General features: G+C 44.3%; 1 protein-coding gene across 1 annotated transcript in view; it reads right to left on the reverse strand.

The window, feature by feature from the left end:
• Window positions 1–10,695: 10,695 nt before the first annotated feature.
• Window positions 10,696–11,460, reverse strand: part of GPR150 (G protein-coupled receptor 150) — a 1,950-nt gene continuing 1,185 nt past the window's right edge. Inside the window, exon 2 of the mRNA XM_040241499.1 lies at window positions 10,696–11,422. Coding sequence (XP_040097433.1) covers window positions 10,696–11,422 — 727 coding nt within the window. The remainder of the gene's footprint in view (window positions 11,423–11,460) is intronic.

An 11,460-nucleotide genomic window follows, 5' to 3' on the forward strand; every position in this document is an offset into this window, starting at 1 on the left:
TCGCCTTTGCCTGTCGGGCCCCTTAACCTCATGACCTTTGCCATGGGCGGGACTCCTTGTGCTGGCTCCCGGCAAAGGCTGTATATAGTCACCCTGCTTATTTAACTTTTATGCAAAGTACATCATGAGAAACACTGGGCTGGAGGAAGTACAGCTGGAATCAAGATTGCTGGGAGAAATATCAATAACCTCAAGATATGCAGATGACACCACCCTTATGGCAGAAAGCAAAGAAGAACTAAAGAGTCTCTTGATGAAAATGAAAGACGAGAGTGAAAAAGTTGGCTTAAAGCTCAACATTCAGAAAACTTAAGATTATGGCATCTGGTCCCATCACTTCATGGCAAACAGATGGGGAAACAGTGGAAACAGTGACAGATTTTATTTTGGGGGGCTCCAAAAATCACTGCAGATGGTAACTCATTGGAAGAAAAGTTATGACCAACCTAGACAGCATATTAAAATGCAGAGACATTACTTTGCCAACAAAAGTCCATCTAGTCAAGGCTATGGTTTTTCCAATGGTCACGTATGGATGTGAGAGTTGGACTATGAAGAAAGCTGAGCCCCGAAGAGTTGGTGTTTTTGAACTGTGATGTCGGAAAAGACTCTTGAGAGTACCTTGGACTGCAAGGAGATCCAGCCAGTCCATTCTAAAGGAAATCAGTCCTGAATATTCATTGGAAGGACTGATGCTGAAGCTGAAACTCCAATACTTTGGCCACCTGATGTGAAGAACTGACTCATTTGAAAAGACCCTGATGCTGGTAAAGATTGAAGGTGGGAGGAGAAGGGGACAACAGAGGATGAGATAGCTGGATGCCCTTACCAACTCAATGGACATGAGTTTGAGTAAGCTCTGGGAGTTGGTGATGGACAGGGAGGCTTGGCATGCTGCAGTCAATGGGACTGTGAAAGTCGGACATGACTGAGTGACTGAACTGAATTGCTACAACAACTATAATTCTTTCAATTATAGTTAATGCACCCTAATTTTCCTAGTTTCCCCTTCTTAAATCTGTCAAAATTTCTGTAACTTCTTGTCATACCTGCCCTAGTCTTTTAGGAGGTGATTCTGATGTAGTAGCCCTGAAGATGGAGTTATGAAGTCCAGATGCGACTGCTGGAGGCCTGAGTGTGTGAGTGAGTGTGTGTGTGTGTGTGTGTGTGTGTTGGTGGGGCCATTTCCCAGACAAAGAAATATTGTGATTACAGAGGCTCAGAAAAGGTGCCCATTAACATGTTGAGAACTCTGAAAGGTACCACTGTAAAGAAACCTGGTTGGGAAGAGAGGAACAAATTTGAAGGTACTGTGAGGAAATACTCAGAAAAATTAAGAATGCATGATATCTTGTGAGTCAACTGGCTTGGTTTCTTCAAAAGCACAGTATCTTTTTTTTTTTTTTTTTTTACAGGGCAGTGGGAATATTTTAGAATCAGTTCAGTTCAGTTCAGTCGCTCAGTTGTGTCTGACTCTTTGCGACCCCATGAATCACAGCACGCCAGGCCTCCCTGTCCATCACCAACTCCCGGAGTTCACTCAGACTCACGTCCATCAAGTCAGTGATGCCATCCAGCCATCTCATCCTCTGTCGTCCCCTTCTCCTCCTGCCCCCAATCCCTCCCAGCATCAGAGTCTTTTCCAATGAGTCACCTCTTCGCATGAGGTGGCCAAAGTACTGGAGTTTCAGCTTTAGCATCATTCCTTCCAAAGAACACCCAGGGCTGATCTCCTTCAGAATGGACTGGTTGGATCTCCTTGCAGTCCAAAGGACTCTCAAGAGTCTTCTCCAACACCACAGTTCAAAAGCATCAGTTCTTCAGTGCTCAGCCTTCTTTACAGTCCAACTCTCACATCCATACATGACTACTGGAAAAACTATAGCCTTAACTAGACGGACCTTTGTTGACAAAGTAATGTCTCTGCTTTTGAATATGCTATCTAGGTTGGTCATAACTTTTCTTCCAAGGAGTAAGTGCCTTTTAATTTCACGGCTGCAGTCACCATCTGCAGTGATAAAAGAGACTAAAGAAACATAATGATCAAATGTAATTATATTTTGCTTCAAAAGAAAAAAATCTGTTCAAGTATATTGAGGGCAAAAGGGAAGTTTTGAATCTGGACTGGATATTAGGTGATACTAGGGAATTATGGTTAATTTTTTGATGATGCTTTTAGGGTTATACAAGAATGTCTTAGGAGGTGCACATTCAAGTATTCAAAGGTGAGGTGTAATGATATCATAATGTCTGCAACTAAGTCTCAAGTTATTCAAAATCAACAACAAAAAATATGTATCAAAGCAAAGAAAGCAAAATGTTAACAACTATTGAATCTCAGTGGTGTATATGTGGGTGTTCTTTTGTGTTATTTTTCAAGTTTTCTATCTACTTTATAATAAAAATGTAAAAAAAGAAGAGGGAAACCTATTTAACCTAGTGTTCCAAACGTTTAACTAGGAAACTTTTTTCCTTTAAAATAGATTAATATGGAGGCATCTGGTGCTTCACAAAGTACACTTGGACATGTTGGCCTCGGGCAGGCTCTCATTTTAAAAATATACTCTGATAAATGTTCAGTAAAGAGTAAAAAAATTCAAAGTATGTGTTAAAAGCTCCATCCAGCTAGCTGATGAAATGCTTGCTATATCACTTCCAATGGGCCATTCCAATGCTCCAGCAGTGGTGTGACTTCACTGGCCAGAGAAATGAAGGTTACAACTTGCACATTGATTCTTTAATATCCAGTATGTGTTACTCAAATTCTTTGTCTTAGGGTAACCTCAATGATGATAGCACAGGCTAAATTGTCAATCGCCTGTATCCTTCAGTGGTTAAAGAATTAGAAGTGATAGACCTATTAGAGCACCTTACGGAAGAAAAAGTTAGAAGTGGACATGGAACAACAGACTGGTTCCAAATAGGAAAAGGAGTACATCAAGGCTGTATATTGTCACCCTGCTTATTTAACTTCTATGCAGAGTACATCATGAGAAACGCTGGGCTGGAAGAAACAAGCTGGAATCAAGATTGCCGGGAGAAATATCAATAATCTCAGATATGCAGATGACACCACCCTTATGGCAGAAAGTGAAGAGGAACTAAAAAGCCTCTTGATGAAAGTGAAAGAGCAGAGTGAAAAAGTTAGCTTAAAGCTCAACATTCAGAAAACGAAGATCATGGCATCCGGTCCCATCACTTCATGGGAAATAGATGGGGAAACAGTGGAAACAGTGTCAGACTTTATTTTTTTGGGCCCCAAAATCACTGCAGATGGTGATTGCAGCCATGAAATTAAAAGACACTTACTCCTTGGAAGAAAAGTTATGACCAACCTAGATAGCATATTCAAAAGCAAAGACATTACTTTGCTGACTAAGGTCCATCTAGTCAAGGCTATGGTTTTTCCAGTGGTCATGTATGGATGTGAGAGTTGGACTGTGAAGAAGGCTGAGCACCGAAGTATTGATCCTTTTTAACCGTGGTGTTGGAGAAGACTCTTGAGAGTCCCTTGGATTGCAAGAAGATCCAACCAGTCCATTCTGAAGATCAGTCCTGGGATTTCTTTGGAAGGAATGATGCTAAAGCTGAAACTCCAGTACTTTGGCCACCTCATGCGAAGAGTGGACTCATTGGAAAAGACTCTGATGCTGGGAGGGATTGGGGGCGGGAGAAGAAGGGGATGACAGAGGATGAGATGGCTGGATAGTATCACTGACTCGATGGACATGAATCTGAGTGAGCTCCGGGAGTTGGTGATGGACAGGGAGGCCTGGCGTGCTGCGATTCATGGGGTCACAAAGTGTCGGACACGACTGAACAACTGAACTGAACTGAAGGAAGAAAAACAAATATGCAAGCATAATTGATGATTGTTAGTAAGGATTAAGTTATAAGGAGACCCCATAGTTTCTTGTGACTGCATAGATATTTGGTTAAACATTTCTTTGTGTGCCTGTGTGGATGTTTCTGGATGAGATTAGCATTTGAATTGGTAGAGTACAGCAGATTTTCCAGTAGCCCCCAGAAGCTCTTACCTCTAGTGTCATTGTCCAAAACCAGTCAACTAGTAGGAAGACTGGAATTACTGTGGTTCTCTTGGATATATATCCCAGAGCTAGGGATAACATTATCTTGGTGGATGGTGTGGCAGTTTTAAAATATGACTGAAAATTCTTTGACACCTCATTCCTTAGAGGGTAGGGTTTCTGTTCTCTGCCTTTGAACCTGGGGCTGCTTCAACTAGTAGATTACAGATGATATGCTTCTGTGAGACTTTTGAGACAAGACTGTGCAGAGCCATGTGGCTTATTCACTAGAACACTTGCTCTTGGAAACTTGAGCTGTCTTAGGAGAAGTTTGACTACTCTATGGCCATCATGCAATGGGAAAACCAAAGCCACATGGAAAGCAATATTAGGCACTTTGGTTGATGTTCCTGATGAGTCCAGTTTTGACTATCCCAGCCAAGGCATCAGACATATAAGTAAAGAGGAAGCACTCAGATGATTTCTAGCCCTATGAACACAATCAAGATTCTTCTAGCAAGGAAAGAGAATAAGAAATGTTAACGTGGGCAACCAGAAGGCCTGCTGCATTGTGGATTACTGCTTCTGGACTAATGTCCAGAGACATGAGGTTTCTCTAACACTTTCAACTTTCAGATTAGAAAAAAAGAAGTGTTTCCTGAGGTTAAGGACTTCTTTTGGGGAAAATATAAGATGTATCCCACAGGCATGATTTGGCTCAGACGTCTTAGATCTCTGAAGATTTCACATTCTAGACCTGGTTCTGCTTAAATTCACCCCAAACTCCCCTGGAAACACAGGGCCTAGGGAACAGAAAACTGACGAGCAAAACCATCTCCTAGTCTCATTTAGTACAAGCTCAAAATATTAATTGCTGTCTAATTTAGTACAAGCTCAAAATATTAGTTGCCATAATAAACAGTTCAGTGGCTTAAAGAAGACAGAAATGTATTTCTCTCACATAATCCCCCAGCCAGTTTAGGTCGTCTGTGCCCCCACAAGATCCTGAAGGAATCTCTAGGATGTTGTCCTCATTCAAATGGATGAACCTGATCGTTGTCACTTCATGTGACTGTCACCTCATGTGACTGTCACCTCGTCTTCCAGCCAATAGGAAGAGGGAAGAGAGCATGGAGGAGCACAAGCCTTATGTCCTAAGGCCCAAGTCTGGAAGCCACACATGTCACTTTTGCTCACGTTGCATTGCTGACAACATGTTACATAGCTGTACCTAGCTGCAAGGGAGTCTGGGAAATGGAGTCTCTGGCAGGATAGCCACTTAAGAAGGGGAGAATAGATTTTAGTGAAGAGCTGGCAGTCTCCTCCATGCCTAGCGAGTGAGTTCTTCACTTGTATAGTTCAGAGGCTGAAACGATGAAACTCTCTGAAATACTCATATACTGTTTTTTCTAAAACACATTTCACTCTTTTGGTAGCTATTTTTTTACCCCACATCCATCACCCCTGTCCCCCGCTTGTATATGTCTAGGCTGTGTCTCTAACAGGCATGTAAGTCTGTAAAGCAAGTCTGTGTCTGAGGCTCAGATAAACTTCTTGGCTATTACCTGTGCAGATGATGAGGGAAAAAACCCCAAACAAACCAACCAACCCCCACAGCTCTGCCACTTACTAGCTCTTTGATCCTGGGCATGTTATCCTTTTTAGCCTCCATTTCCTTATCTGTAAATTGAAGGTGGTTGTGATACTTTCCTTTTAGTTGTTATGAGGATTAAATGAATTGATGCTTGTAAAGTGCCAAGCTTCATGGAAATTATTTAATAAATTTTAGCTGTTATTATTGTTGCAGTCCCCATTATTTATCTATGAGCACTTTGAAGGCAGACAATAGTCCCTTGCTTAGTAAAACCATATCCAGAACTGCCAGGGTTTGGCCATAGAAGATTTCACCTTTTGGAAAAGGGATTAGAGCTGGCGCTCTAATTCTGTTCCCTTAGCTTGGGGTTCTCTCACTTCAAGCTTGTATGAGGCCTCATCAGATTATATGGTAAGCAGTTGAATATCAGAATTTGACACATGGTAGGAGACTAGAACCCAGGTCTTATGATATCTGGGCCTTTTGACTTTCATTTTTAATGTATTCAATACCACTTTACTACTCCACCCGGTTTTAGTTATCAATTGCTGCAAAGCACACCACCCTAACACTATGATTTATTATTTCTCACAAGTCTGTGGGTTAGCATGGCAGCTCTCCCTTTGCTCTCCCCTGGGCTTACTAACATGAGTGCAGTTAGCTGGAACTGGGCCCTGTTAGAATGGCTGAGTAGCTGGCTTTTACTCTCTCTGTGATCTTTCATTCTTGGCTGTTTCATGGCATGGGTGTCTCAATGCAGCTTTTCTGAGAAAGCAAGCCCTATGCATAAATGCTTATCAAGAGCTTGTCTGTGAAACATCTGCTGATGTCCATTGCCAAAGCAGGACACATGGCCAAACCCAGACTCTGTGGGAAAAGATTACACAAGGGACGGATATCAAGAAGAGTGACTCTCTAGGGGCCAGTGTACAGTAATGTGTGTGTGTGTGTGTGTGTGTGTGTGTGTGCACACTCAGTCACTCAGCTGTGTCTGACTCTGAGACCCCATGGACTGTAGCCCTCCAGGCTCCTCTGTCCATGCAGTTTCTCAGGCAAGAATACTGGAGTGGGTTCTTACTCCAGGGGATCTTCTGGACTCAGGAATCAAACTCATATCTCCTGCATTGGCAGGTGGATTCTTTACCACTTGAGCCACCTGGGAAGCCCTACCTCAGCACATTTCAGGTCATCACTTCCAGATCTGATCAAAGAAAGTATAGTAATAGTTGGCCTAAGTTCCCACCCAAAACCTAAACTTTAAATGACATATATGTCTGTGATAAGTGATACAGTATCTTGCACAAGATAGATCTTTCATTAGTAAATACCAAAATGAATGAATGAACAAATAAATCAGTAAAATTACCAATGGCAAGAATTTGTAAATTTTCTATAACATTAATAGTTACAGGTTGAGATATCTCAATAAAGTTCTTAACATAAAAATTATAGTTCTTCATAGAATATAAATTTTTAAAATACAAGAGTTACATCTTTGATTTTCTTCCATCTGTCCCACTATGCCCAATATGAGTCCCTGAATATCTAGTGGCTAATGAACTACATAAAATTGCTCTTGGAATGTTCCTATTTTTTTGATAAAGAACACGCAGTAAGAGAATCAAATGAGATACTTTTTCTTGCCAGACATCTTCACTTAGAGGCTGCCTGCTGCTACAAGTAACCAAAAATTTAGTTTAACTGCCTTGAGCAATAGGAAAATGTATAGGTTTATTTAATGGGACCTGCAGTAGGTGTGCCTCAGTGGTGTTTAACATGACAACTCAGTGAAGTCATTAAGAATCTTAACTTCTTTTCATCTCGTCACCCTGCTGTATCCAGTATTGGCTTCATCTTACTGCTGGTGCCCCTCATGGTGAGAGGTGGACTGCCAGCCGCCAGCCACACATCATGCTCCCTCATTTAGTGTCAGTGGGAGAGAGATGGAGAGAGCTTGCTGGCGCCCATGGCTCTCTCAGAAGAGTTAAGGAGCCCCTTCCTAGATGTCCCTCAACAACCCTTCCCCCAAGTCTTGTTGATCTTAACTGGATCACATGACCATTTCTGAGCAGGACATGGTGGTAAGCGGGGAGTGGACTTATTTTGATGTCTTAGACTCATTAAGGCCCAGTCTTGGAGTGGGAGAGGAATCAGCTTCCCTCAAAACATGACTGTTCATAAGAGGCATAGATAATAAGAACCTGAGAACTGCTAGAAAAGAAAAAATGGATTCAAGGAAGGCAGCTGACAATTACTGTGAGCGTACTACCTGCTGAAAGGCCTAATTTCTCTATTACCATGTAGCACCATTGAATGCATTCATCTTACATAGATTCTCCAAGATTTCTTGCTTCCTTTCAGGTAATATTACTCAACTGGCTTTTATTATTCCTCATAGCCCAGAGCTGGAGAATAACAATAGCTGTTGTATATTGAACACAAGGGTGAATCTAAAGAGACAAGCTGACAGGACAATCCCCCTACCCATCAATCAAGTATTTTACATACATGAGTCCTAGGAAGTAAGGTAATGAAAATATCATTGTATTGATGAGAAAACTAAGACTCAAAAAGATTCAGCAAACAGACCAAAGTCACAAGCTGCTATGTCATAGAGATGAAACAAGTCCAAATCTTCAGGCTCCAAAGACTGCTCTTTTCATTATGTTACATTGCCTCTCAACTTTGCAAAACATGTTTCACTTAATTAAACTATTAATTTGTATTAGTATTTTATTAATATCTTCCCTTTGATTGAGTCAGAACATTTTAGAAATGAGAGAGAAACTCCTCAAATTTTCCACTTCCTTTAGTGTTTCCTAGGAAGTAGCTTAGATAAAACATGTTTTAAATCTATCTTCTCTTTCACAAATGAGCTAGATTGTTGTATTTTTAGTAAATGATTTATAGCCAGTTGTGGTTTTAGTTATACTTCTGGCTGTTTGCTACACACTTTCCCCTTCAAATTATGTAATAGGTCTTGTTTACTTATTTTAGCTGTATGTTCCTGTGTGGCTAGCTCTTTTTTAACTGCACAGAATACCTTTCAGTATTCCCCAGTGGCTCCGTGATAAAGAATCTGCCTGCAATGCAGGGGCCACAGGAAATGATCCCTGGGTTAAGCAGATCCCCTGGAGGAGGTTAAGCAGATCCATGGCAACCCACTCCAGTATTCTTGCCTGGAGAATCCCATGTTCAGAGGATCCCGGTGGGCTGCAGTCCACAGGATCACAAAGAGTCAGACAGGACCGAAGCAATTTAGCATGCACATCTGATGGGCCACGCCCCTTTCCCCCAGGCTGTCAAAGTTGTCCAATGTTCAGTGCCCTGACACCCTGCCTGGAACCCTTGTTAAATCCCATCTGACTGTATTTGTGCTGCACTTCTCAGAGTGTCTCCTACGCATGATTACAAAGTCTTTGAGGGAAAGATGTGTCTTATTCACCTTAGCATCTCCAATGCCTAGCAGGTTGCTTGGCACAAAATAAGTAGTAAGTGTTTATTAATGAATAAAAGTAATGCTATAACCCAGATTTAGGTTCATGAAGACAATCGTGTTCTTTTCTCTTTAGGTGTCTTATTCTTGGTACATTGCATGCCTCAGCAGGATAAGAAGGATTAAAGAAAGAAAGGAAAATCTGTAACTCTATAACATTTTTGGACACGATTTTGGAGGGAGGTAAGCCAAGTCTAGTGAAGATGTCTTTTTGTAAATCTTTTATTCCAGTCTATCTATGCCTGACTCATATGATGATTAATCAACAAATGTGTTTTGGGTCCATACTATATATCAAACATTGTCTAAGAATGTGAGATTCATCAGTGATCAAAACAAAGAAGGACCTCAAAGAGCATTAGCTCCGCCAGTGAACTTCACCAGTCATTTCCTCTTTTTGAATCTTAGTCCTGCATTTGTGCAGGAACCCGAAACACTGTAATGGAAAGCTTGCAGATTCTCAGATGAAAGACACTGGTAAACACACGGATATTTGTTCATCAGCGCTGTTACTTCTCTCTAGAACCAAGGACAGTTAGGAGGAGGAGGTCATTGACTAAATCTGCTCCTTGACTTTGTCCTCAGCAGTGCACATTAGTAGACACTGCCTTTGTGGGGGGAAAAAAAAGAGAGAGAGTTTTATATATCCGTGCAGCATTGGGAGGTTGCAGCTTTCTTTCCAGCTGCCAGTCTCCCTAAAGCTCCACCTGGGACTGAGCCTCTCCCCTATGCAGCACCCAGGTACTTCCCTTCTCTAGTCTGCTAGGGTTTTTGTGCTGAGAGTCCCCACCTGTTCACAGCATCGCAGCTGTAGAGGTTGGTCTGGACACAGGAACCATTTCCTACAGAAACTGGGCGTCTTTGAAATGTTCCAATGTTATGTTCTCCCTCCTACAATCCCAGCTTTCTCCTGAAGTGGAAGCTAGACTAAAAAAAGACCACACTAATTTTTTTTTTCTGAGAAAACACAGTACCATGTTGTTGTTGTTGTTGTTGTTTTTAAGTCCTAATTGCTCAGTGGGAAATGTTTTTATTTCACAAATACTCTGTGGCTCTGAAGTGACAGCAAGATTACATTTCTGATAGAATCACCAGTACAGTTTTCAGGCTCCCCGGGGAGAACAATGTGAGGCTATTCCTCCCGGAACTAGAGGCGCCTTCTCTGGTCCCGAAGGTACAGTTGAACACTATCCCAAATAAGTGAAAACAGGGGCGGCACATGAAAGAATGAGAGCTCGGCACTTTGGCTAAAACCAGTGATCTTAGCCAGAAGACTATGGGAGCAAAAGAGAACTGCAAAAATAATTCTAACTTCAATTTTTCAAATTCCCAGCGGGTCACTCTCTCGTCTCCGAATGGGGGACATGTGACAAGGAAAGGAGAAAACCTGGAAGAATGTAAAATGTAAACAATATATAAAGAAATTACAATAGGGGAGTGGAGGGCAGGGGCAGATTCAGGGTGAGGCTCTCACAGACCCTCCTGCTGGCTGTGAGCTAGAAAGACCCCTGCCGGCCTCGTGTTGCGCGGAGGCGGCGGCGCAGCGACAGATGACCCGTCCCCGGCCATCAAACAGCCTAGAAGACGCTTTCGCAGGAGCAGGGCGGCGGCCGGGGGCGTGGCGGCGGTGGGCGCAGGTAACCCTGCTCGGCCTGCTCCCGCCGGGCGTGGTGATAATGCGGGTGGGGCCAGCGGTGGCGGTGGAGAGCCTGGTGGCCCCGGGCCCCCTCCTCGTCCTCCGCGACCCCCTCCGGCGGGCAGCACAGCGCGCCCAGGCGCCTCCGCAGGCGCCGCCGGAGCCGACAGTCGCCCGCCTGGAAAAACAGGTAGACGAAGGGATCGAGGGCGCTGTTGGCCACCCCCACGAGGCGCAGCGCCACCGCCAGGTCGTCGGTCTCCCAGTCCCCCACGGGTCCAGACGACCACGTGGCTGCCAGCCGGGCCGCGAAGTAGGGCAGCTGGCACCCCACGAACAGCAGCGCCAGCACTAGGCTCATCTTGAGGCTCTGCACCTTGGCGCGCGGCAGCACGTTGGGCGCGGAGGCCTGGCCAGGACTGGCTGACCTGGGTGCCGCCGTCGCCGCCGATGGGGCCTGGGGCGGGCGCGGCCGCCAGGCGCGGAGCAGGCGCCCGCCCGCGAAGCTCATGACCGCGGCCGGCGCCGCGAAGCCCGCCAAGGCCTCGTAGAGCGCGTACAGCATCAGGTGCCAGCGCGGCAGCGGCGCGAAGATGTCGTGGCAGCGGCGCTCCCCGGGCCAGGCGCGGGCGGGCGGGGGCGCGGCAGGCGGCGGCGGCGAGGGGGCGCCCCCGCGCACCACGAAGGCGGCGGGCAGCGCCAGCAG

The sequence above is a fragment of the Oryx dammah genome, unplaced genomic scaffold (assembly GCF_014754425.2).
Source record: "Oryx dammah isolate SB20612 unplaced genomic scaffold, SCBI_Odam_1.1 HiC_scaffold_5, whole genome shotgun sequence".
NCBI lineage: Eukaryota > Metazoa > Chordata > Mammalia > Artiodactyla > Bovidae > Oryx > Oryx dammah.